The sequence below is a fragment of the Armigeres subalbatus genome, chromosome 3 (genome assembly GCF_024139115.2).
Source record: "Armigeres subalbatus isolate Guangzhou_Male chromosome 3, GZ_Asu_2, whole genome shotgun sequence".
NCBI classification, from domain to species: Eukaryota; Metazoa; Arthropoda; class Insecta; order Diptera; family Culicidae; genus Armigeres; species Armigeres subalbatus.
In genome coordinates, this window is record NC_085141.1 from 308,859,787 (window position 1) to 308,885,119 (window position 25,333).

At 38.8% G+C, this 25,333-nt stretch overlaps 1 protein-coding gene across 2 annotated transcripts in view; it reads left to right on the plus strand.

Moving 5' to 3' along the window:
• The window catches only part of LOC134225215 (organic cation transporter protein-like), an 86,271-nt gene extending 70,825 nt beyond the window's left edge, over positions 1-15,446 (plus strand). Inside the window, exons 4-11 of one of the 2 annotated variants that reach the window (XM_062705091.1) lie at positions 6,623-6,753; positions 6,852-6,964; positions 7,038-7,163; positions 7,221-7,389; positions 7,446-7,771; positions 14,604-14,738; positions 14,796-14,953; positions 15,016-15,441. In XM_062705091.1, coding sequence (XP_062561075.1) covers positions 6,623-6,753; positions 6,852-6,964; positions 7,038-7,163; positions 7,221-7,389; positions 7,446-7,771; positions 14,604-14,738; positions 14,796-14,953; positions 15,016-15,243 — 1,386 coding nt within the window. In that variant the 3' untranslated portion in view covers positions 15,244-15,441. Of the gene's footprint in view, positions 1-6,622; positions 6,754-6,851; positions 6,965-7,037; positions 7,164-7,220; positions 7,390-7,445; positions 7,772-14,603; positions 14,739-14,795; positions 14,954-15,015 lie in introns of both variants that reach the window. The other variant, XM_062705092.1, reaches the window with a different exon arrangement.
• Positions 15,447-25,333: the final 9,887 nt, after the last annotated feature.

A 25,333-nucleotide genomic window follows, 5' to 3' on the forward strand; every position in this document is an offset into this window, starting at 1 on the left:
GTCTCCGAGACTTCTATAAAATGTTCGATTTTGGAGTGAAATGATAGCCTTTCGGTACAACTTTGTTGTAGGGGAAGTGGGGGTAGCACGCCCATAGGGGTTAAAACGCGCCACCCCTGAATAAGGTTAAATATCCCCATTTTGATTATTTTCAATAGTCTATACGATAAAGCAATGAAAAATATTGCCATTGCACAGTGGTCCAGGTAGCATACAAAGCGGTAATAAGTTGTTCAAGCCGAACATAGCGAGATAGAAAAAAACTTTGTTCTACAAAGTTGTTCCTAACGGTGAGGGGCTTTTTGAGGTTTTCATAAAAATTAGGGTGGGCCACATTTGAATAAAATTAAATATAAAACTTTTTCATTTGCAGAGATACGGCTATACAATGTTCCGCGAAGTTATAGTTCAGCCAGATTCCAAGAATTTTGCTAAAAAAATTATTTCTCTAGCTCTTAAATTGACTGATTTAGAGCAATTTTCCCAAGTTTACTTAGGGTGACCTTGAAAAAACAGTTTTTTTGCTCTTACTTTTTTTTATTTCAGATTTCTCAGCAATGTGATGTTCAGACCACTTTTGTGCTTTGCAGGGCGCAACTTTTCATGGATCTAGCGTTGCCATATCTCATGCGGATCAAAAGTTATTGAGGTTTTCTTAGAAAAACGTTTTCTTCAGACGACTGTATCAATCAATGGCGCAAACATTTATTCAATCTGTTTTCCCTACCTTATTCTACCACTTTCAGGCTTCATTTCAGGGTGTTTAAATCGAGGGGATAATTGAAAATAACCCCATAGTATTGCAATGAAAAATTACCGTTTTTTTTTGATACATATATTTCATGATTTTTCTCTAGTTATACATGAAAAACTCGAAAAAACGATTTTTGCGTGTTTTGATGCAATTCTAGCTTGGTGGAATTTAGTCTTTCTGTCGCTGTTATACATTGATAAATTAATAATTGAGCCATGAGCCATGCTGCTTACTCGTGTTCTTTATGTTCCACACGAAATCGTCGTCAAAAATGGTTTTAAAACGATTTTATGGGCCTTCAAACTTCTGAGGTCGGTGTGGGGCATTACGCCCATGCTCATTTCGTATGACCGAAACAGCTGAAACATTCGGTTAATTGCCTTAATGCAGGCAATTAAAATGAAAGTCAGTACGATAAGCACATGCGCGTTTTAACCCATCCACTGGCGCATCTCACCCCGCATGGTTTCAAAATCATTTTTTTCGGGTGCTTTTTAAAAATCAAATTTCTGTGCAATAAAATGGACAATTAGATATCTGTTATCGGTAGTCAGTTGCAGATATGCTGTATGCTGAAAACTGGCTGAAATGGTGGTTTTCATTGATAAAAATGGCATTTTCCTTAACGTGGGCGTCCTACCCCCAGTTCCCCTACACCCGCCTGAAACGCGAAGCAACAAAAGTTGGACTGGTGGTGAATGCGTCAAAGACAAAGTACGTGCTTGTAGGCGGAATCGAGCGCGACAGGGCCCGCCTGGGAAGCAGTGTTACGATAGACGTGGATGCCTTCGAGGTAGTCGAGGAATTCATCTATCCTGGATCCTTGATAACGTCTGATAACAATGTTAGTCGTGAAATCCGGTGGCGCATCATCTGTGGAAGTCGGGCATACTACGGGCTCCAGTAGAAACTGCGGTCAAAAAAGATTCGCCACCGCAATAAATGTGTCATGTACAAGACGCTAATTAGACCGGTAGTCCGAATCATTAAACTTAAAACTATAAACATAGTGGTTGGTTTGGTACTAGATGTCCTCGGCCGATTGTATGTTTGAAATACATTTATGATGTGCTTCAAACATATATACATAATGACAAGAAAAGTGATATATATAGATTACACTAGACTATACTTTCTGTGTTGAACTTAATCCTAGAATTAAAAAAACTCATTAATGAAGAAAAAAAATAGACTGTACTTGATTAAAGGGTTTCTGCTGCCTAGCTTAGCCGGATGCAGAACGAGTACCCCGGGAGCTGTTGGGGCAACGTAGATTTGTCAAAGTCCGAAAGCTTGTCGGATAGCGGCTTGCCACGAACGGAAGCCGATGGTATCCTGGATGTGGAGTTTTCTGCCATATGGTGGCTGGATACGGTCTAATACGGCAGAACGCCGTGGTTTGATAGGACGCGGAGATCGTTCCTTACCGAAGTCAAAACAAGAACTGCGATGGTCCGCAGATATGGTTAGGGTTGGATACGGAGACTTCCCTTGATTCTCCTGCCGGATGCAGGTCGAGCAGAGAGCGGGCCATTTGGCATAAAGTCATTTGGCATAAAGTCATTTGGCATAACGCCATTTGACATTAGGTCATTTGGCATAAAGGCCATTTGGCATAACGGTCATTTGGCATAACGGACATTTGGCATAATTGTAACCAACGTCAAAAGTGAGGGTCTTTTGGCATAACGGACATTTGGCATAATTTTTCTTTGCGTTAGCTAAATGGTGACTAGGTGGTAGTGAATATAACACCTGTCGATAACAATATTAAAAAGACATTATCCTCTCGTGGAAAGAATGCATTTGCAATGTAATGCAAAAGTAGGCGCATGCTCGGATTAGAGCAGTGATGGATGTAATCCCCTCTTTAAAAGTAGGCGTGTGGCCGGATTATGGCAATGAAGGATATGATACCTTCTTTAAAAGCAGGCCGTATTAGGGCAATGGATGATGTGATCCCTTCTTTAAAAATAGGTGCTTGTTCGGATTATGGCAATGGAAAATATGATCTTTTCTTTAAAAGTAGGCGCTTGCCCGGATTAAGGTAATGGTGGATGCGATCCCTTCTAAAAAGGTAGGCGCTTGCATGGATTATGGCAATGGATGATGTGATCCCTTCTTTAAAAGTAGGCGCTTGTCCGGATTATTATAATGGTGGATGTGATTCCTTCTTTAAAGTAGGAGCTTGCCCGGATTGAGGCAATGGTGGAAGTGATCCCTTCTTTAAAAGTAGGCGCATGCCCGGATTAAGGCCATGGTGGATGCGTTCCCTTCTTTAAAAGTAGGCGCTCGCATGGATTATGGCAATGGAGGATGTGATCCCTTCTTTAAAAGTAGGCGCTTGTCCGGATTATGACAATGGTGGATGTGATTCCTTCTTTAAAAGAAGGTGCTTGTCCGGATTGAGGCAATGGTAGATGTGATCCCTTCTTCAAAAATTGGCGCTTGCACGGATTATGGCAATGGAGGATTTGATTTGTTCTTTAGAAGTAGGCGCTTGTCCGGATTGAAGCAATGGTGGATGTAATCCCTTCTTTAAAATTAGGTGTGTGGCCTGAATTGTGGCAATGCAATGGTGGATGTGATCCCTTCTTTAAAAGTAGGCTCTGCCCGGATTATGGCAATGGTAGATGTGACTCCTTCTTTATAAGTAGGCGCTTGTCGGGAATAAATCAATGGTATATGTGATCTCTTCCCCGAAAAGCACAATTCAGATTGATTTGGTTGCAATAACTCATTTGTGACTTGATTGGTTTTAGTAACTCGTCTACTAAGTGTGTTGCTTGAGTTTTTCAAGTTAAGCGCTTGCCCGGATTAAGGCAATGGTGGATTTGATCCGGTCTTAAGGCGCATGCCCGGATTGAAGCAATGGTGAATGTAATCCCTACTTTAAAAGTAGGCATGTGGCCGGAATAAGTCAATGATGGATGTGATCCCTCTCTCCGAAGTAATTCTGCCGTTTTGTTATTTGTTCTTCCGAAAAATGTCAACCATCAGTCTAAATTCATCAGAAAACAGCCCCGACCTACTTTATCTACGCTAAACATTACATGAAATATCCCCTTCGCTTTCACAGTTCGCCAAATGTCCGTTATGCCAAATGACCCACTCTTTTCTTGCAGTTAAAAATTATGCCAAATGTCCGTTATGCCAAATGACCATTATGCCGAATGGCCTTTAAGCCAAATGACCTTATGCCAAATGGCGTTATGCCAAATGACTTTATGCCAAATGACTCAGACCCGGTCGAGCACACGACTCCATACGGCAAAACGTCGCAGGTGTGGGTGTTTGGTTGACGTTGGCCACGCGAACTTTCCCGGCTCTTCATCCTAAACACTGACTGTTGGATGACATGTTGGACGACGGCAGGATTTTTGGTACGAGGTTTACCGCTGGATGACAACTAGGCCCTGCTTGATGCTGGCCAATTACAGCTTAAAGCCGCAGGAGTAGAAAACCACTGGATAAAGAGGCTGCCTAAGCCCACTGAAGTCACCAAATGGGATGTCGGTTTACATAAATTGAAGCATTATGTGGGTATTTATGGTCTAAAAAAATATGGCGAGCGAAGTCTTACAAGGCGAATTAATGCTAGGCGACTTCGGATACACATAAGGGAATGTGTAGTTTTCGGCTGTTGCAGTCTTGTAGCGTAGCAAAAACAAGTTTACTTCTGCATCCGACGACGGTTTCGGCAATTTATTTTACTTTTCTTACAAGGATTCAATATTTATTTATTTATTTATTTATGGTACCGGCTCGTTGACTTATTGTTACCATGATTCGGTAACAAATTCCTTCAGATCTTTGGAAATTCCTTCAAGAAAACTTTTTAGGTAATTCCTCCCAATTTCTTTCGAGAATTCCGTCAAAAAATCCGCCCGAAATTTCTTCAAGATTTCCTTTGAAAATTCCTTTTAGAATGCCTTCAGAAATTTCCTCTAGAATTCATTAAGAAATTTCTTCAAAATTTCCTTCAGGGATTTCATCTGAAATTTCTTTATCAATTATGTACTATTGAAGGATTGACTGTTTATTGTTATATCAACTTAACGGCAACACAGTCTTGAAGGATTGAATAAAGATGTTTATTTGTCCAACGTTTCGACACGGGATTGGTGTCATCTTCAGGGGAAACTATAATTAATTGGGTAATAGGTTTCGTGTTGTGTTATAAATATGTGTTCAAATTTGGCTTACAATAATATGTTTGCTACTTATTTGATGTTTGGTCTAACAGTAAATGTCTGTTAAGAAAATTATTTTGAGCTTTTTAGTGGAATGTCTTCACTTGTCATAAGACGAGTTTGTACCATCCCATTTAATTCCACCACTTGATCAAGTGGTGGAATTAGGTGGGATGGTAAAAACTCTTCTTATGACAATTAAATGTCTGGTATGGAAATTTGTGGTACATTCTGTAAACTTTGTTTGATTATGACACTAAATTGCACATTAAAACAATATCGACTGACTTAAACCTAATATGAGCATTACCCAATTTATTATAGTTTCCCCTGATGAAGACGCTAGCCCTATTTGTCGAAACGTTTGACAAATAAAATTCTTGTTTCAATCGTTCAAAACTGCGTAGCCAGTTTAAGTTGATAAGGAAGAATTATTTTAGGAATTTCTTCGAAAATTCTTTTAAAGATTCCTTTGGGAATCGCAAATTTGTCGATTGATTATTTGTTTTTTTTTTATATTTTTGTTTTTTGTTATTCTTTGTGTAATAATTTCTTGAGTAATTCCACCGGAAATTACTTTGAATTTTCTTCAGAACTCCATCCAGGAATTTCTTCGAGATTCCTTTAGGAATTCCCGTGAGAATTCCTTTAGAAATTCTTTTGAAAATTCCTTTAGGAATCACATTGGAAACATTTTCATTCTTTAATAAATTTCCGAAAAAAATCGGAAGGGATTTCTGGAGAAATTTACAAAAGGAACCCTTGGCAAAATATCCAAAGGAATGCTTGGCGGAATGTTCTACGCTTGTCTTATAGACCATTTCCTGGAGGATTTTCTGAAAAAATTTTTAAGATAATTTCAGGAATTTCCGTAGGAGAATCTGAAGGGATTTAAAAGTATTAGTATTAGTAGAATTTAGGGGGGTCCCGTAGCGTAGTTGGCTACACGTTCGCCTTATAACCGGATGGTCATGGGTTCGATTCCCAGCCCCTGCACTAAACCCTCGTCAGTCGCCGGATCCGCAGCTCATGCGGTGGCGTTTGGGGTACGCGCCTTACCGTAAAAAAATAGTAGAATTTAAGAAAATCCTTTCAAAAATGGATCGATAGTTTCTTCAAGATTTATCAAAATTGCCAGGATATCTGTTTCTTTAGAACAATTTTGGCAAATACATTTAAATTTCAGGAAAAATATTCAATTTGGAGGGTCGCGTGAAGCACTAAAAAGTAGCTTTTTTTTGTAACCACGCCCCTTAGTTAATTTTTATGGATGCAAATATGTATTATGTGCACCTTTAACGGCTGAGAGCTCAGCCGTTTCTCGATTGAAAATCCATTAACGTTCAGAGTCTTCGCACCCCGGGATAGAAAACACAGACGAAGTCCTACGTCATAAAGCAAGACTTACCTGTTTGAGTCGTGCCTCCTTGGCTAACAGATATTTGAAAGCGCGCCTCCAAAATTTCGTTGAAGTGAGAAAAGCTACAGTTTCTGACTTTTTTGCCAATCAGATCAAATTAAATTAACGACGAATTAAAAAAAAATCTACATTGGAACAGCTCATCTTCTGACAACATGATCGAACATACAGAAATAATTGTGAATCATCTCTTTGTGTTATCGAATTAGTACCTTATACCTATGAATAATAACTCTCTGATCACTATCCTTCCAGAACTATAATGACCCTACCCTAACCTCATGGCTTCAGCCCAGTAACGACACGAAAATAAAGCCTTGTCCAGAATTTGAGCACCGTTCGGGATATAAGTCCATTATTACGCAGTTCGATTTGGTATGCTCGAGGTAAGACTGGTTCAGTATTCGATCCCTCCGAAGACATTGACTGTTAATCATTTCGAATTCACTACATAATGCGACCAAATGTCGAAATTATCTTACAGATATTTGCTGATAGCAACCACTCAGAGTGCCCATTTGTTTGGCGTACTTCTTGGAGGAATTATTTCCACTCAGCTACTTCAGTCAATAAGTCCAAGAAACTTAATGTTATTAGGTAGGTAGTTTTCATTCGATAATTTGATGTACATCTATAACAACTTAATCGTCCTTTTGATTAAAACTTTCAGGAATGTACATCCAAATCGCGTGCGGTTGCATAACAGGGTACATAACCGTCTACGAAATGCACACGCTGTTCCGTTGTTTGAGCGCTCTTTTCTGTGCATTCATGTATACGGGTGGTGCTGTCATAAGTGGGTATTGTCCGTAGGATAGAACGTCGTGAAATCGTTAACGAATTTCCATTGCAGTGAACGACATCACCGGGGGCAAGTTCAAAACCGTCACCATATGCCTGTTTGAACAGTTTTGGGCGATCGGTGTGATGCTGCTTCCCGGGTTGGACATGCTAACAAACAGTTGGTCCGAGCTGTACCTAGCCCTATCGTTGCCGACATTCGCGTTGATTTTTCTACACCGGTGAGTAAAATTCGGTACAAATGTGTAGAATGATGGCGAGCCGCGGGCTTTTGCAGGTGGATTCCGGATTCACCGAGATGGCTTCTGAAGCAGGGGAGGATTCGCGAAGCCAAAGCCTGTTTGGAGGAAGCAGCCAGATGTAATGGCACCGAAGAGCACATTTCGAGTGATTTTGAGCATCAGCTGAAGTCGATGTCCGAGGCGGCTGCAGCGCGACCGGATCCCGATCCGTGGTGGACCATCTGGAGGGAGAAAGCACCTGTCCGGAATCTGATTTTGCTGCATCTGGCATGGGGCATTTTCCTAACCATGTACTACGGAACGCTGTTGAACATCACTGCCTTCGGAAGGGAGCAAATTCATCTGAATACGGTGTTTGCGGGTGAGAAATATTGTTTATGTTCTTGATTCTTTGATATCTTGTAGGGGGTGTCCCTGGAAGTATAAAAAACATGAGCATGATTGATCGTCCAAAGTCGCTACTACGTTATTGCCAGGTCTGCTCTAATTTCACAAATGATTAATAGATGATGATTAGGTTGCGTAAGAACTGGTGACGAGTCGTCCGTATATCACGAGAAATTACTGGGATGTTGGATGTATGGGGAAGGGAGTGTCGCAGGGTTCGTTTTGGTAACGGTATGCCGGGTATAGCGTATAGATTGATCGATGTTAAACGAAAACAATCGAACCTGCACTAATTAATTGAATTATCGACTGCGTTAATGCAGACCCAAATGTCCGGCGTGCTGAACGAAAATCGATGAGACGTGCACTCAGTATATATAATAACACGATAAACTTCAAGAAAAAAGATGTAATGTTTGGCTCATTGAATGAATAATTTCTCTCTAGTTTTCTTAACACTTGTACAAAACCTGCAAATCTGTTGATCAAACGTCAGGCAGCACAACTTTGCCCTAAGTTCGCACAAAACCTTACCAAAAAGCACGCTTATCGTTTGCAAGAAGGGCAGACCTGCGTGAGTAATCCGTACAATGCGAGTCGCGGAAGGTTCAAATTTATAATATGTCTTCCTCAGAGCCCAAAATGCCGCGATTGACCTGGCCTACGGACAGTAAGAGAGGATTCATATTTTTAAGACGTAAGGCACTTTGTTAGCCACGCATTACTCCAGAAATTCCTCCGGCAGTTCCACCACGAATTTCTACGAAAGTTTCTTGAGGAATTACTCCGGAAGTTATTGCAGGATTTCCTCCAGAAATTTGATCAGAATTTTTTCCAAAAGTTCATCCCGAAATTCCTCCGAAATTTCCTCCAGCAATTCCTCCGGAGGTTCCTCCAGAAGTTCCTTTGGAAGTTCCTCCAGAAATTCCTCTGGAAGTTTCTCCAGCAATTCCTCCGGAGGTTCCTCCAGAAGTTCCTCTGGAAGTTCCTCCAGAAATTCCTCTGGAAGTTCCTCCAAAATGTATCAAGAATTTCCTCCAGTAGTTCCTCCGGTAGTTTCTCCAGCAATTTCTTCAGATGTTCCTCTATCAATTCCTCCGAAAGCTCGTCCAGCAACTCCTCAGGTAGTTCCTCCAGGAATTCCTCCGGATGATTCTCCAAGAATTTCTCCGGAAGTTTATCCAGCAATTCCTTCGGAAGTTCCTCCAGCAATTCCTCCGGAAGTTTCTCCAATAATTTCTTAAGAAATTCCTCCAGATGTTCCTCCAGAAATTCCTCTGGAAGTTCCTCCAAAATGTATCAAGAATTTCCTCCAGTAGTTCCTCCAACAATTTCTCTAGATGTCCCTCCAGCAATTTCTGCGGAAGTTTCTTCAGCAGTTCCTCCAGGAATTCCTCCTGAAGTTTCTCCAGGAATTCCTCTGGAAGTTCATCCAGGAATTTATCTGAAAGTGCCTCCACGAATTCCTACGAAAGTTTCTCAAGGATTTCCACCCGATGTTATTCCAGGATTTGTATTCCAGGTTCAACCAGAAACTTATCTTGAAATTCCACCCTCCTTCGGAATTTCTTCTGAAGGAATTCCTTCAGAAGTCATTTTAGGATTTCCTCCAAAAAATTTATCAAATTTTTTTCCGAAAATTCGTCTAGAAATCGTTTCGGAATTTTCTCCGGAAAATAGAGCAAAAGCTTCGCCAGAAATTTCTCTAGGAGCCACTCTAGAGAATAACATGAGAACTCCATTAGATTATTTCACAAATACAAGAACTTTTTATAAAGAACTTCGAGAACTGACCTGAAATTCCTTTTGAATTTCTTTAGAATTTCATATGAAATTCCTTCATACTTATCTCCCATCAAGCTCCTGAGAACGCATACAGTTATTTCCCCCCATTTTTTTTTTCAAAAATTTTATTAGAAAGTCGTTTAGAAGTTCTTTAGAAGTTTCTTCAGGATTTCTTCTGCAAATTCCTAAAAGAGTTCCTTCAGAAATTCTTCCGGTTATTCCTATAGTAATTTTTGCAAAAGTTCTCCGAAAATTTCTTTGATAACGATTCCGGAGGATTTTCTCTAGAATTATTTAATGAAATATTCGCGATAATTCCCACGGGAACTTCTCCAGAAACGAATGAATTCATTTTGTCCTGAACAGTGTCATGAAACAATTCCTGAAGGATTTACTGAATTAATGCCTGGAGGATAGTTTGGATGAATTTTAGAATGAATTTTCTATGTAATGTGTGGCTTTCCAAACCGACTTACAAAAGAAGGAAAATGAAAGAGATTTTTATTGGTATATTCGGCCGTGCATTCTAAACATAACATAAACATAACATAAACATAACATAAACATAACATAAACATAACATAAACATAACATAAACATAACATAAACATAACATAAACATAACATAAACATAACATAAACATAACATAAACATAACATAAACATAACATAAACATATAATATAAACATAACATAAACATAACATAAAATATAACATAAATATAATATAAATATAACATAAATATAATATAAATATAATAACATAAAATATAATATAAACATAATATAAATATAACATAAAATATAACATAAACATAATATAAATATAATATAAATATAACATAAACATAACATAAATATAACATAAACATATAATATAAATATAACATAAAATATAATATAAACATAATATAAATATAATATAAACATAATATAAACATAACATAAATATAATATAAATATAATATAAATATAATATAAAATATAATATAAATATAATATAAACATAACATAAATATAATATAAATATAATATAAACATAATATAAATATAACATAAACATAATATAAATATAATATAAATATAACATAAACATAACATAAACATAACATAAACATAACATAAACATAACATAAACATAACATAAACATAACATAAACATAACATAAACATAACATAAACATAACATAAACATAACATAAACATAACATAAACATAACATAAACATAACATAAACATAACAGAGTTTTAGACTGCACAGCCGAATATACCAACAAAAACTGGTTGTAGGACAAAAGGTCGAAGGTCAAAAGGTCGAAGGACAAAAGGTCGAAGGTCAAAAGGTCGAAAGGACAAAAGGTCGAAGGGTCAAAAGGTCGAAGGGACAAAAGGTCGAAACAAAAAATCTGAGTCAAAAGGTCGGAAGGACAAAAGGTCGAAGGTCAAAAGGTCGGAAGGACAAAAGGTCGAAGGGTTGTAGGACAAAAGGTCGAAGGTTAAAAGGTCGAATGACAAAAGGTTGAAGGTCAAAAGGACAAAAGGTCGAAGGGTCAAAAGGTCGAAGGGACAAAAGGTCGAAACAAAAATACTACGTCAAAAGGTTGAAAGGACCAAAATGTTTTTCTTTTTTTCTCCCTTCTTTCTTATTACTTCTTCCTATTTCCTTCTATTCTCTTCCTTCTTCCTTTCTCCTTCTTACTTCATGTGTTCCGTTCCTTCAATTCTTTTTCCTCCTTACTTCTTTCTTACTTCCATATTTCACCTTCTTCTTTCTTTTTTCCTTTTTTCTTCCTTCTATCCTTCTTTCACCTTTTTTCTTTCTTATTTCTTCCATCTTTTTTCATTCTTTCTTCCTACTTGCTTTCTTCTTTTTTTCATATTTTTCCTCCTTTCTTCCTTATTTCTTTTCTTTTTGTTCTTTCTCTCCCACCCTTTTATTCTTCTTTTTTGTTTCCTGTTTTTCTTCCTTCTTTCTTTTCACTTTCTTCCATTTTTCCTTCTTTTTTCTTTCTTTTGCGCTTCTCTCTCCATTTTTTCTTCCTTCTTCCATCCTTCTTTCCTCCTTTCTTCTTCATTTCTTCTTCTTTTCTTCTTTTTTCCTCTTTATTTTTTCCTACTTTTTTTCCATCTTCCCTTTTTTCTTCCTTCCTTTCTTCTTTCTTTCTACTCTCTTCTACCTTTCTTTCATTTTTCTTCTTTCTTTCTTCCGCCTTTACGCCTTCTTTCCTTTTTCTTTCTACCTCCTTTTTTCCTTTTTCTTTTTTCCTCCTTTCTTCCTTTTTTCTTCTCTCTTTCTTCTTCCTTTCTTCTTTTCTTCCTTATTTCCTCCTCCTTTCTTTCTTCCTCCTTCATGTTTCCTGTTTTTCTTCCAACTTTCTTTTTTCTTTCATCTTCCGTTTCTTCTTCCTTCTTGTTTCCTGTTTTTCTTCCAACTTTCTTTTTTTTTCTTGCTTCTTTCTTTCTTCTTTCTTCCTTATTTCTCTCTTCTTTGTTTTTTATTTCTTCTACCTTCCTACTTTCTTCCTTATTTCTCTCTTCTTTGTTCCTTTTCTTCCATCTTTCTTCTCTTTTCCTGTTACTTGCTTCTTCCTTCTTTATTTGGTTTTGCTTCATCGTGTCTTCTCTTCTTCTTATTTCTTCCCTGCTTTCTTCCTTCTTCTATTTTCCTATTTCTTTCTTCTTTTTTCCTTCTTCCATCTTCCTTCTTTCTTTCTTTGTTTTTTTTCCTCTTCTGTTATTTTTCTTTCTTACTATATATGTTTCCTCCTTTCTTCTTTCTTCCTTTTCACTTCTTATTTACATGTCACTTCTTACTTCTCACTTTTCACTTTTCACTTCTCACTTCTCATTTATTTATGCTCACAACTTTCATCTTGCATCTCACTTGTCACTACTCACAACTCCCATCTCCCATTGTTCCTATTTTGAAGCCGGACAAAAATCCAGCTGAGGCTTCTAGTTATCGCCCAATCAGTTTGCTTTCTTCAATAAGCAAACTTTTTGAAAAGATTATTTTGAATAGAATGATGGTTCATATCAATGACAATTCTGTTTTTGCTGATGAGCAATTTGGTTTTCGCCAAGGGCATTCAACCACCCATCAGTTATTAAGAGTAACGAATTTAATTCGGCTCAACAAATCTGAAGGATATTCGACTGGAGTTGCTCTTCTTGATATAGAGAAAGCATTTGACAGTGTTTGGCATGAAGGTTTGATTGTAAAATTGATGAATTTTAATTTTCCTCTGTATATCATTAAACTGATCCAAAATTATTTATCAGATCGCTCACTGCAGGTAAACTATCATAATTCTAAATCTGATAGATTACCTGTAAGGGCTGGTGTCCCCCAAGGCAGCATACTGGGGCCCATATTGTATAACATTTTTACTTCTGACTTACCTGATTTACCACCAGGGTGTCAAAAATCTTTGTTTGCAGATGACACAGGTCTCTCAGCCGAAGGGCGAAGCATTCGTGTCATTTGTAGTAGATTGCAAAGTTTGGATGTTTTCTCCACTTCTTACGCAAAAATGGAAAATTTCCCCGAATGCTTCCGAAACTCAGCTTATAATTTTCCCACATAAGCCGAGAGCTTCTTATTTGAAACCTTCTAGCAGACATATTGCCACTATGAATGGTATTCCAATTAATTGGTCTAGCGAAGCTAAATATTTAGGACTTCTGCTAGATCAAAAATTAACTTTTAAAAATCACATTGAAGGCCTTCAAGCCAAATGTAACAAATATATTAAGTGTCTATATCCACTTATAAACAGAAAATCAAAACTTTGTCTTAAGAACAAACTTTTGATTTACAAACAAATTTTTAGACCTGCCATGTTGTATGCTGTGCCAATATGGACTAGTTGCTGCAGAAAGAAGGCACTCCAGAGGATTCAAAATAAAATTTTGAAAATGATTCTGAAGTTGCCTCCGTGGTATAGTACCAATGAACTTCATAGAATTTCTAATATTGAGACATTGCAACAAATGTCCAACAAAATAATTTCCAATTTTAGACAAAAATCGTTGCAATCTTCTATTGCAACGATTAACTCCTTGTACCCTTAGTATTATTTAGGTTAAGTTTAGTTTAAGTAAAAGGAACGAGAAAGAATAAGAATGAAAGAAAAGGGAGAGAGAAAGAATAAGGATGAAGAAAGTAAGAAAAAAGGAGAAAGAAAGAAAAAATCGAAGGAAAAAGAGAAAAATGAAATAGAAAGTTGGAAGGAACAGGGATTAATTGACCAATTTTTGATACTTACATCTTCCCACTTGTCAGATCTCAATTTCTAACTTTTTACTTCTTGGTTCTTACTTATCACTTCTCATTTCTCATTTCTACCTTCTCCCTTCTCACTTCACACTTCATACTTTCCACTACTTACTCCTTAATACGCATCCCTCACTTTTTACTCCTTACTTTTCACTTCTCACTATTCACTTCGCGCTTTTCACTTCTCACTACTTATTTCACATTTCACACTTTTCCCTTCCTACTCCTTACTTATCACTTGTCAGTATTCACTTCGCACTTCTCACTTCTCATTTCTCACTTCGCAGATCGAATTTATCACTCTTACTTCGCCCTTTTCACTTATTACTCCTCATTTTTTATTTCTCATTTCTCAATTCACTTCATATTCCTCACGTCTAATTTCTTATGTTTCATTCTTCACTTCACATTCTTCACTCATTACTTACTTTTCACTACTGACCCGTTCGGTCAAACGGCATTCGGCCAAATTACCCGAATTCTAGTATCTCGTGTTTAACTGATTCTGACAACATCGAGTTAGTGAGGCGAAAATACATTGGAAACTTACTTCGACTTGAATTATGCTAGATTCAAGGGACTGCATGATATAGACTCAAGGGAATTTCATCGAGAAAAGATAGATAGATAGAAGTGTCTGATGGTTATTCGAGCAACATCATTTTCTGGGGGAGAAGAACAATGGGCTATTCCTGTTTTTAAATTCCCGTTAACGGCATGCGATATATTTTTTCTCCAACAGGTGCATCAGAAATGACTGGAACATTCATCGGGCTATGTCTGATCATGCTTACGAAGAACAAATGGCAATGGTGCGGATTATTCAACGTAGTTGGAGGTTCAGTGGCTTATCTGGCATGGTTAATTCCAACTGATAGTAAGTTGTTTTCTGATACTCCCGTAAAATCCAAATCTAATCCCATTTATCTCACAGTTACGAATGATGATCGAGTTGCGCTTCTGATGGGCACGGCCATGGTCTCAAAGATGAGCATTTCCTGTAGCTTGGCTTTGCTGTTCACCTGTACGGCGGAATTGGTTGAAACAAGCAAAAAGAGTGGCGCGGTCTACTCCTGCACAATTTGGGGAAGGGTGCGTGAGATGCGACAAAATGATGTTCATCAACCAATCTTAACAATTTTCATTTATTGTAGACCTGTTTTCTGGTGGCTCCATTCATAGTCGCCACGGTCAAATTCGGACAGTTGATTCCCCTGACGGCATTCGGATCCATAGTCATAGTTGGTGGAATTATCGTACTATGCATCAAAGAAAAACCTCAAGCTAAAACCCAGCGCAACTCAATCTATCCAGAAACAATGTTGACATCTATCAACCGGTTACCAGAGAAAACAGCAGATGTCTTCGAACATAGGTTTTAGTGGCAGAGCGGTGTAAACTTTTTCGTTTGTCTGTGAATGCGTGTTTTCTCTAGACTAGAATACCAAATCGAATAAAACGTTGTTACCGTTAACGTAAATAGGTCGAACATTTGTGGTTTAATTATTATCGAATTGCGTTCTTAATGGGCAAAGTCTAATACAATGCGAATCTAATCTTGAATTTAAACACCCGCAATTCTGGACTTGGGCTTCATTCGTGCAAATCTAATTCGTTTTGCTTTACTGGTGGCATTGTTAGCGGATATTAGTGCTTATAACTAAATAAGCATCACCACGACTCAATTTAATAAATTTGACATCATTTGTTTGCACCTGTGATGATCGATCAACAAACCTGCAAAATCATGAACATTTAATTAGCATTCAGAATTGTCGCCATTTTTAGCATTCTTTGTTCGGGCAGTATAGTAACTGCAAATCATCATGCTGCTTTAGATTCTTGGTTACATAACTTTGAATTGTATCTCCCTGTTTATCTGATCATCGTTTATCGGACGAGCTGTTAATTTCTAAACCTTTGAAATGGAATTTTCCTCGGTAAAAGTATTAACTCATATTTTAATGGGTTTACAGTTCTTGTTGTTCATCGCTGTCCAGAATCTTTCATAATACTGATCTATAATTACACTGATTTAAATTCGTAGATGTGTACAATTTTCAATAACGTGTTGTTACAACTCCAAGTTATTAAATACAACAATTAAATACAAATACAACAATATTATTCATTTGTTTTGAATATAATAATTAGAATTTAGACTAGGCTAGATGTACCAGTCGTGGCTATAGCACCAGTTATTGCACTAGTGCTTCATATTCCAAACGGTCAATCAAATCACCGCAAACCAAGTTCATATCGATAAAGCATATTCACATTCCGTGCCGATAGTTCGAACGAGCCAGACGTGTGTGCTGTGTCTCATCGCGGATTGTGTTCGGTAGTGCGAGTCTATTGTGTGGTGCCTACCTACGGATCCAAGGCGATCGCTGTCGGCGAGTGAAGTAGCTGCTTCTGGCGACGCCAGTGAAGCAGGCTATTGTTACTGCTGCTACCTACAGCAGCAGGGGCAGATAAGTAGAAACGTTTTTATTGTTCTCCCATCTGCTTGATTCGGAGTGGGACTGATAGAATAAATAAAATTAGTTTTTTTTTCTGATTAGCTATTAGTCTTAAGTTAACATAAGCAAAATCATCCTTCCACCTTGCGGGGTGAGAATGGAGACAGAGACTGTGGAAGGCAATGGGCCTCCAAAAGATGCAGGGCGCACACGATTGTACCATGCGGCTTCGCCTGGGCCTTGGGTTGTTTACTTTCGGCAGAAAGTGAAGAGCCTAGATTTTCTGGGCATAAAACGAGATTTGACGCGTCGTTTTACGAAGCTTGAATTCAGCCAAATCAACAGGAACAAACTACGCATCACCGCACCTACATACCAGGTGGCGAATGAAATTGCTGGCGACAGGGCGTACAATGTTGAATATTTAGTTTATGTGCCCTCGCGGGAGGTCGAGATAGAAGGCGTAATCAACGCAGCGAGCTTGACTTGCAAGGATGTGCTTGCAGGAAAGGTCGCCTAAAGAACGCCCTGCAATCTACCGTGGATATTCTGGACTGCAAGGAATTGCATTCAGCAGCCACGGTAGATGGCAAAAAGGTTTATTCCAAGTCGGGCTCGCTTCGGGTGACATTCGCCGGTTCGATGCTTCCAAAGTATGTAGATATAGAAAATATGTTGTTTCCGGTGCGTCTTTTTGTGCCAAGGGTATTTAATTGTAACAACTGCAAACAACTTGGTCACACTGCCGAGTTTTGTGACAACAAACCACGTTGTGGCAAATGCTCAGAAAGACATCGGGAGGAGTTCTGCCAGCAACAAGCAACAAAATGTGCTTATTGTGGTTTGAATCCTCCCCATGGTTTGCAGGAATGCCCGGTGTACAAAAAGCGCACCCAAAAAGTGAAGCGCTCGTTGGTACAGCGCTCCAAGCAGTCGTATGCGGAAATGGTTAAGTCGCAAGACACATCCGCCACAGCCACTGCATCGACTGCTATTTCAGCCACCGTTCGTGTGAGTGATTATTATGATTCCATATCCATTGATGAATTGACTCTGACGCAGCCGATATGGATGATCCTGCGGAGGTACACGTGCCCGAAAAGAGGAAGCAACCGTCTTCCCGGGATCGCGCCGCAAGAGAACAAAATCATCCATAAAAGCTTGGCAAAATCTGAAGGTAATGGGGTTTATTTAAAATCCCGAAGCAACCTGTCCCTACTGCTTCTTTTGATCCTAGTTGCAGTAAGGCATTCCTGCCATTGTTAAAATCCGATGTTTCGAAGAAACATCCGGCTAGGAGAATCAACGAAAGAAAAACAAATTCGCACTTCTAGAAAAGTATTCCGTCCAAGCGAGGATTGATCTCCTTTAAGGACCTTGTGGACCGTTTTTGAACTTGTTCAATATTCCGAATTCATTGAGGCCAATCATTGACCTCTTTATTCCAACAGTTGAAAGTTATCTGAAGCAATTGACCGTTTCATGGCCCTTCTTGCAGAAATTGTATCTTTCGATGGATAATACGGCCAACACCGAAGATACAATCACTGTGCTGCAGTGGAACTGTCACAGTCTGAAAAATAAATTAGACGTGTTCAAGTTTTTGATTCGCAATTCCGATTGCGATATATTTGCACTCTGTGAAACATGGCTTTCTTCTGAAGATGAAATCAACTTCCACGATTTTAACATTATTCGCCAAGATCGGGATGATCATTATGGTGGCGTTCTTTTGGGGATCAAAAATGCTACTCCTTCTACAGAATTCCCAATCCGACTGTTCCCGGCTTAGAAATCGTCGCATGCCAAGTAAATGTGAAGAATAAAGATCTTTGCATAGCTTCAGTGTACATTCCTCCAAATGCCTCTATTAATCGTCGACATTTTGGAGCGCAGTCTCCTCCTATCATCTCCAGTATTGATATTGGGTGATATGAACGCACATGGTATTGGATGGGGCGAAACGTATGACGATTATAGAGCGCCTATTTTCTATGATTTGTGTGACGATTTCAATTTGAATATTTTGAACACTGGTGAAGTAACTCGAATAGGACCAAATGGTCAACAAAGCCGTATTGATCTGTCTTTATGTTCAAATTCACTATCATTAGATTGCACGTGGAAGGTAATTCAAGATCCCCATGGTAGTGATCATATGCCGATAGTTACCACAATTAAAAGTAGCTATCAACAATCTGAGCCAGTTAATGTTCCTTTCGACCTCACGAAGAACATTGACTGGCCAAAATTTGCATCGGCGGTAAAATTGGTATTGAATCAACTGATACTCTTCCACCTTTGGATGAATATCGATTCCTTACTGAGTTGATTCAAAAAGCGCACTAGAAGCTCAGAAACGACGCGTTCCAAGTACATCTGTCATAAGAAGACCAGCCACTCCTGGATGGGATGATGAATGTACTAAGTTGTATTCTGAGAAATCTGATGCCTTCAAGGCCTTCCGTAAACACGGAAGGTCCGAGCTTTTTGAAGAGTATTTGAGGCTCGAAAGAAAGCTCAAAAATCTTCTCAAGGCAAAAAAACGTAGCTACTGGCGACGTTTTGTCGAGGGACTATCGCGAGAAACCTCAATGACAACACTTTGGAAAACGGCCCGCAACATGCGGAACCGCATTTCCACCAACGAGAGTGAAGAATACTCCAATCGATGGATATTCAACTTCGCAAAAAAGGTCTGTCCAGATTCCGTACCAGCAGAACTGCTATTTCGAGAATCAGTCACTGATCCCGGTTCTTTGGGTGGACCATTCTCAATGCTGGAACTTTCTATGTCTCTTCTTTCATCGAATAACTCTGCTCCGGGATGCGATAACATCAAATTCAATCTTCTTAAAAACCTCCCAGATATCGCAAAAAGACGATTACTTGACCTGTACAACTGTTTCATGGAGTACAACATTGTGCCACCTGAATGGCGACAGGTGAAAGTAATAGCTATTCAAAAGCCTGGAAAACCAGCGTCTAATCACAATTCATACCGACCGATTGCCATGCTATCATGCATGAGAAAATTATTGGAGAAAATGATCCTTTCAAGAGTCGACCATTGGGTCGAAGAAAATGCATTGCTTTCAAATACTCAGTTTGGATTTAGAAAGGGAAAGGAACAAACGATTGTCTAGCGTTGCTTTCTTCAGATATACAACTGGCCTTTGCGCACAAGGAGCAATTGGCTTCAGTATTCTTGGACATTAAGGGCGCTTTTGATTCAGTTTCCATAGAAGTACTGTCAGACAATCTGCACAGTAGTGGATTACCCGTTATTTTGAATAATTTCTTGTACAATTTGTTGTCAGAAAAACAAATGAACTTCACACTCGGCACTCTGACAACTTCCAGAAATAGCTACATGGGCCTTCCCCAAGGTTCGTGTTTAAGTCCCTTGCTTTATAATTTCTATGTTAAAGATATTGACAATTGTTTGGAAGGACAATGCACGCTCAGACAACTTGCAGATGATGCCGTGGTCCATGTGCAGCTGTCTTGCAAGGACCATTGCAAAGTACCTTAGATAATCTGACTGTTTGGGCCAGACACTTGAGGATCGAGTTTTCAACGCAAAAAACTCAATTGGTTGTGTTTACTAAGAAGCGGTATCATGCTCAACTGAAACTCAAGCTGTTGAATGATGACATCAATCAATCTTTATCTTCTAAATACCTTGGGGTCGTGTTTGATTCCAAATGCACCTGGAAACTCCACATTGAGTATTTGATACAAAAATGCCGGAAAAGGATCCATTTTCTACGTTCTATCTCCGGAACATGGTGGGGTGCTCACCCGGAAGACCTCATCAAACTCTATAGAACGACTATTCTCTCTGTTTTAGAGTATGGCTCCTTCTGCTTCCTCTCAGCAGCTGATTGTCACCTGATCAAATTGGAACGAATTCAGTATCGTTGTTTGCGTATTGCCCTTGGTTGCATGCATTCAACGCATAACATGAGCCTGGAGGTGCTTGCTGGAGTCACTCCTTTAAAGCACCGTTACTGGGAGCTCTCACTTAGAATACTCATCAAATGTGGAACAAGTAACACACTTGTTCTAGATAACTTCGATAATATGCTTGAACTAACTTGTCGTTCAAGATTCCTGAGAGTTTATCTCAACTACATATCGTCAGATCTTTGTCTTCCGTGTTATAATCCCCCTCGAGTTCACTTCACCAACGACAGTTCCTCAATTGTATACGATCTGTCCATGAAACATGCTATTCAAGGAATACCAGATCATCTTCGACAAATATCTATTCCCTCACTTCTGAAAAATATGAACATGTCAATTGCAACAACAGATATTTCACTGATGGTTCTCGCATCAACGGATCCACTGGCTTCGGTGTTTTCAATGTAACTTCAACCACCTTCCAAAACTTCAGGAACCGTGTTCGGTATATGTTGCTGAGCTGGCAGCAATTAACTTCGCTTTGGGGATAATTTCCAATCAGCCTGTAGACCATTATTTCATCTTCTCGGATAGTCTTAGTTCTATCGAGGCACTCCGGTCGCTGAAACCTGTTAAGCACGCATCACACTTTCTTCCGAACATAAGAGCGCAGATGCGTGTCTTGGTCGAAATATCACCCAAGATTACCTTTTGTTTGGGTCCCATCTCACTGCTCAATCTACGGCAATGAGAAGGCAGACTCGCTGGCAAAGGTGGGCGCACAGGAAGGTGAGGTTTATGATAGACAATTCTCGAGCAACGAGTTTTTCCCATTAGTCCGTCAGAGTACTCTTCAAAGTTGGCAAAGAAATTGGACACACAACGAACTTGGACGGTGGCTATTTTCTATAGTTCCAAAAGTTTCTGGGCGAGCGTGGTTCAGAGGTGAGGACTTAAGTCGAGGCTTCATTCGCGTGATGTCGAGACTTATGTCTAATCACTATTCACTAAACGCACATTTGTACAGAATAAACCTTGTCGATAGCAACTTATGTAGGTGCGGAGCCGGTTATGATGACATCGATCACGTAGTTTGGTCCTGCTCGGAAAATGACGCCTCCAGAGAGCAATTATTGGATACCCTTGTGGCCTGAGGTAAACAACCCTTCAGGGAAGTTCGAGGTGTTTTGGGAGATCGTGATGTTGTCTATATGCAGGCCATTTATAGTTTTTTGTGCTTCTGACATCAAAATTTAATGTTTTGTTTTTTTTTTCTTCTTTCTTCAAAACTTTTTTTGATTCGTCTCTGCCTTTTTGTCCCGTAGATCACCATAGCTCTTTCCATCCGGAAGATGCTCCCAGTCGAACCATTCCTCGAGCATGACGACACGCCACACCGTCACTGACGCCAAATGCCCGGATGAGAAGCTGAAATTTCCTTATCCCAAATCCTAAGCCCCGTCCATCCCTAAACATTGTAAACTAACCTCGAGTCACCACGAGTACGCTGGCTCCTTCCCCTCTCTTATTAACTGTATAATAAAATGATATTGATTGTATATATCACAAAGAACCATGGCTCCGTAAAGTGTTATACACGCCTGAGCCTACCAAATAAACGAACTTGGAAAAAAAAAAAGCATATTCACGATAACACCTTTGATCTCCTCCAAAACAAGCAAAGCATAACTGTAAAAATTGATGATGTAATAATTGATGACCAATTTGGCCAATCCCATAAGAAAACAATGGGATTTGCCAAATAAGGAACCAAAATTAAGAATAGTGCCACAACTGGTGCATGCGTTCCTATAATGGATTAATCATTTTTGAGGATTAAAACCAAATTTTATTGTGGTTTTCACAGCTGTTCTAAGGTGTAGTAAGTAAAACTTTCGCTTAATATATAAAGTCGACCCGCCCGCATGTCTTTAACTTATTTAAAAAACAGTTGTTCTTATGTGTGGCGACGATTGGTGCAGGGATGGGAAAAATCAAATTTTCAAAAAATCGAGGATGACCAAACTCACCCGCGATCTTACTTTTACATTATCAAATGATAAAAACTCCCCAGCGATTAAGAATCGTTTGAAAATCGTATCTTTATGTCAATCATTTACCATTATATTTTGAACTCTTTTTCCTTACGACCACAAAAACCATAACGCCAAATAGAAGATATAACGGGACTGTTGACAATTTGCTGATATTAGTAAAGATTAATGTTTGAATGAAAATTCTGTGATTATTATCGTTTGAGTACAAAATTTGAGAAGTTGTCGCTGGCGACAACTCGCCTATTGTTTTCACGTGAAAAGTTTTCACATGAAAATTGCAATTATTATCGTTTGATGATGATTCAGCACAACACTGCCTAATGTGAATCGAATTCTCGATATCCTGATGACTCAAATTAGATTGAGGACAGATTTTGTTTCCCAGCTAAAAATGACTACATTTTCCATCAATTAATGCTATTTGTATGTATTTTGACTGAAAAGGCACGTTTCCGGTGGAAATAATTATAAAGCCATTCCACTTGTATAAAGTTCCATATAGAAGCGGTGGCTTTATATAGGGGAACGGTTCCATTTTCCATCTCACTGAACATATATTCATCTCATCGCCAAACAGAGAAATACAGCACTAATCTTGTCGCTTCTTTTTGCTAACATGCGTGCTCACTGCTGAAAAAATCACAAAAAAAAGAAGCAAACCAAATTACTTTTCCTTGCTTTGTTTTTGATGGGATGGAAATGATGGAGCTATGATATGAAGTGCCGAACCGTTCTCCTATTTTCCCCAATGAAACGTGCCTTTTCTGTTAACATGCATACACATAACATGTATTGTTTACAATTGAGGGTGGGAGGCAAAGCATGTCTTCATTCTAATCACTATAAATCTAAATTTGAATGCTCAAACATAAGCAAATCAAAGCTGTCATTATATTCATTTTCGGGAGTGTATATCGCACGAATTGAAGGACTTGGAATAGTTCACATCAGAGCTTTAAATAATCGAATGTTTTTGGTGAAGCCTATCGGCTTCTTTGTCACCCTCACTTCGGAAGACGTTCATGCTCGGCTGAACATTTACAATTTCCGATCGAATACCAGTCAGTGAGTATTCATTTAGATTTACTAATAAATTACTGTAAAACTGAGCACTTATATGATGATTTTAACAAATCTCAATGAGTCGATATTTTATGACTCGATACCGACTCATAGAAGCAAATTATGTCAGTTTTTTCTGGGTTACTGTGATGGCCCGTTCAAACAGCTTTCTAAGGATTTTTCATTCCACATCTCGATATTTCCATGAATCGATGGTCCTTTCAACATTGACTCATGAAGGTTTGACTGTAAACAAAAGTCAATATACTCAACATGTAAAAAAATAACCTTGTACACTGACCCCACAATCATGGGTCACACACTATTATGAGTCATTTCCATTCAACCAATGTGCAAAACGGAGTGATCAATTATTGTTACAAAGTGACCCATATATGTGGGATCAGTGTATGTTATGCCAAAAAAACATTCGAAAATACTTATACTCTTCATTAGGCCACCTAATGAGTGATCACATATCAAAAAGCTAATAACATTCGTAAGTTAATGAAAAGTATAAGTTTTGGAATGTATGTGACTAATGCGAATGTATAAGTTGTTTCTTATACACATCATTAGGCGCCTGCTTTGGCAAAAAAAGTATTAGAAATCTTAATAATAAATAACATTACATTGTTTACGTGAAGGCTAATTTAGTTTTCTTCGAACGCAGTGACCAATTTCAGTACCAATCATATGATGGAATATGTGGAGAAGGAAACTGAGTATGTCATTCTATGTTTTGACTAGTCATGCATCGTTTGTAGAAATTTGAGCCGAAGTTGCTTCATGAAGATGAATATTTTATGCTTTGAAATGAGTGAGAACGGTTGGTATTTTTGCAGAAGTCTGTGACAATATCTAACGACATGTTGATTGGACCATTTTTTCCACATCGACCGCTGCACGAAGTTACATTTTTGGTCTCTCGTGATGGCCACTACCCAGGTAACCATTAGCACATTATTTCGCCTTTTCGGCTATACAGTGATGAATATGAATGGAGACTGGATGAAACCTGTGGAGAACTATGACATTTCTTACAACATATATGAACCATCACGTATGGTTTGGGATGTCGGAGGTGTTCGAGACGGTTCCATAAAATTCTACACAGATGGCTCAAAAATAGGAACAAAAACGGGTGCAGGAATCTTCGGCCCTGGGATAGCGATCTCAGTGGCAATGGGAAACTATCCAACGGTGTTCCAAGCGGAGATTTTTGCTATAATGAAATGTGCTAATATCTGTGTGGAAAGAAAATATAGATATGCAAATATTTGTATTTTCACAGATAGTCAAGCGGCACTCAAAGCGTTGAGTAGCTTTAAATGTACGTCAAAACTTGTCTGGGACTGCATTCTTTCATTGCGAAAGGTGTGCCAAGAGAACTCCGTAAATCTGTACTGGGTTCCAGGGCACTGTGGCATTGGAGGTAATGAAAAGGCAGACGAGCTTGCGAAACGAGGTTCAAATACACAGTTTATTGGCCCAGAACCTTTCTGCGGTATATCATCATCATATCATATCAATTAAAATCCTGGGAAGCACAAAGGTTGATGACCAATTGGTTGGTTGCCGAAAAGTGTGCTCAATCAAAGAGATTCATAATTCCCAATGTTGAAGTAACCGAAAAGCTCTTAGAGCTCAGCAAGAGAGCTCTTTGCACCTTCACTGGCCTAATAACCGGACACTGCCCGAGCAGATATCACTTGAAAAATATTGGCCAGATTCAGAATGATATCTGTCGTTTCTGTAACATGGAACGTGAAACCTCGGAACATCTGCTTTGCAGTTGTGATGCATTGTACAAGTGTAGATCCAAATTTCTAAATAGTGGCTTTATGCTGCCAGAAGAAATTTGGACTACACATCCTGGAAAAGTAGTGGGTTTTATTAATTCAATTTTTACGAACAGGGAAAATACCATCTTAGGTTGTTTACTTGAATGGTGATCAACCTACAAGATGCGAATAGTTAAT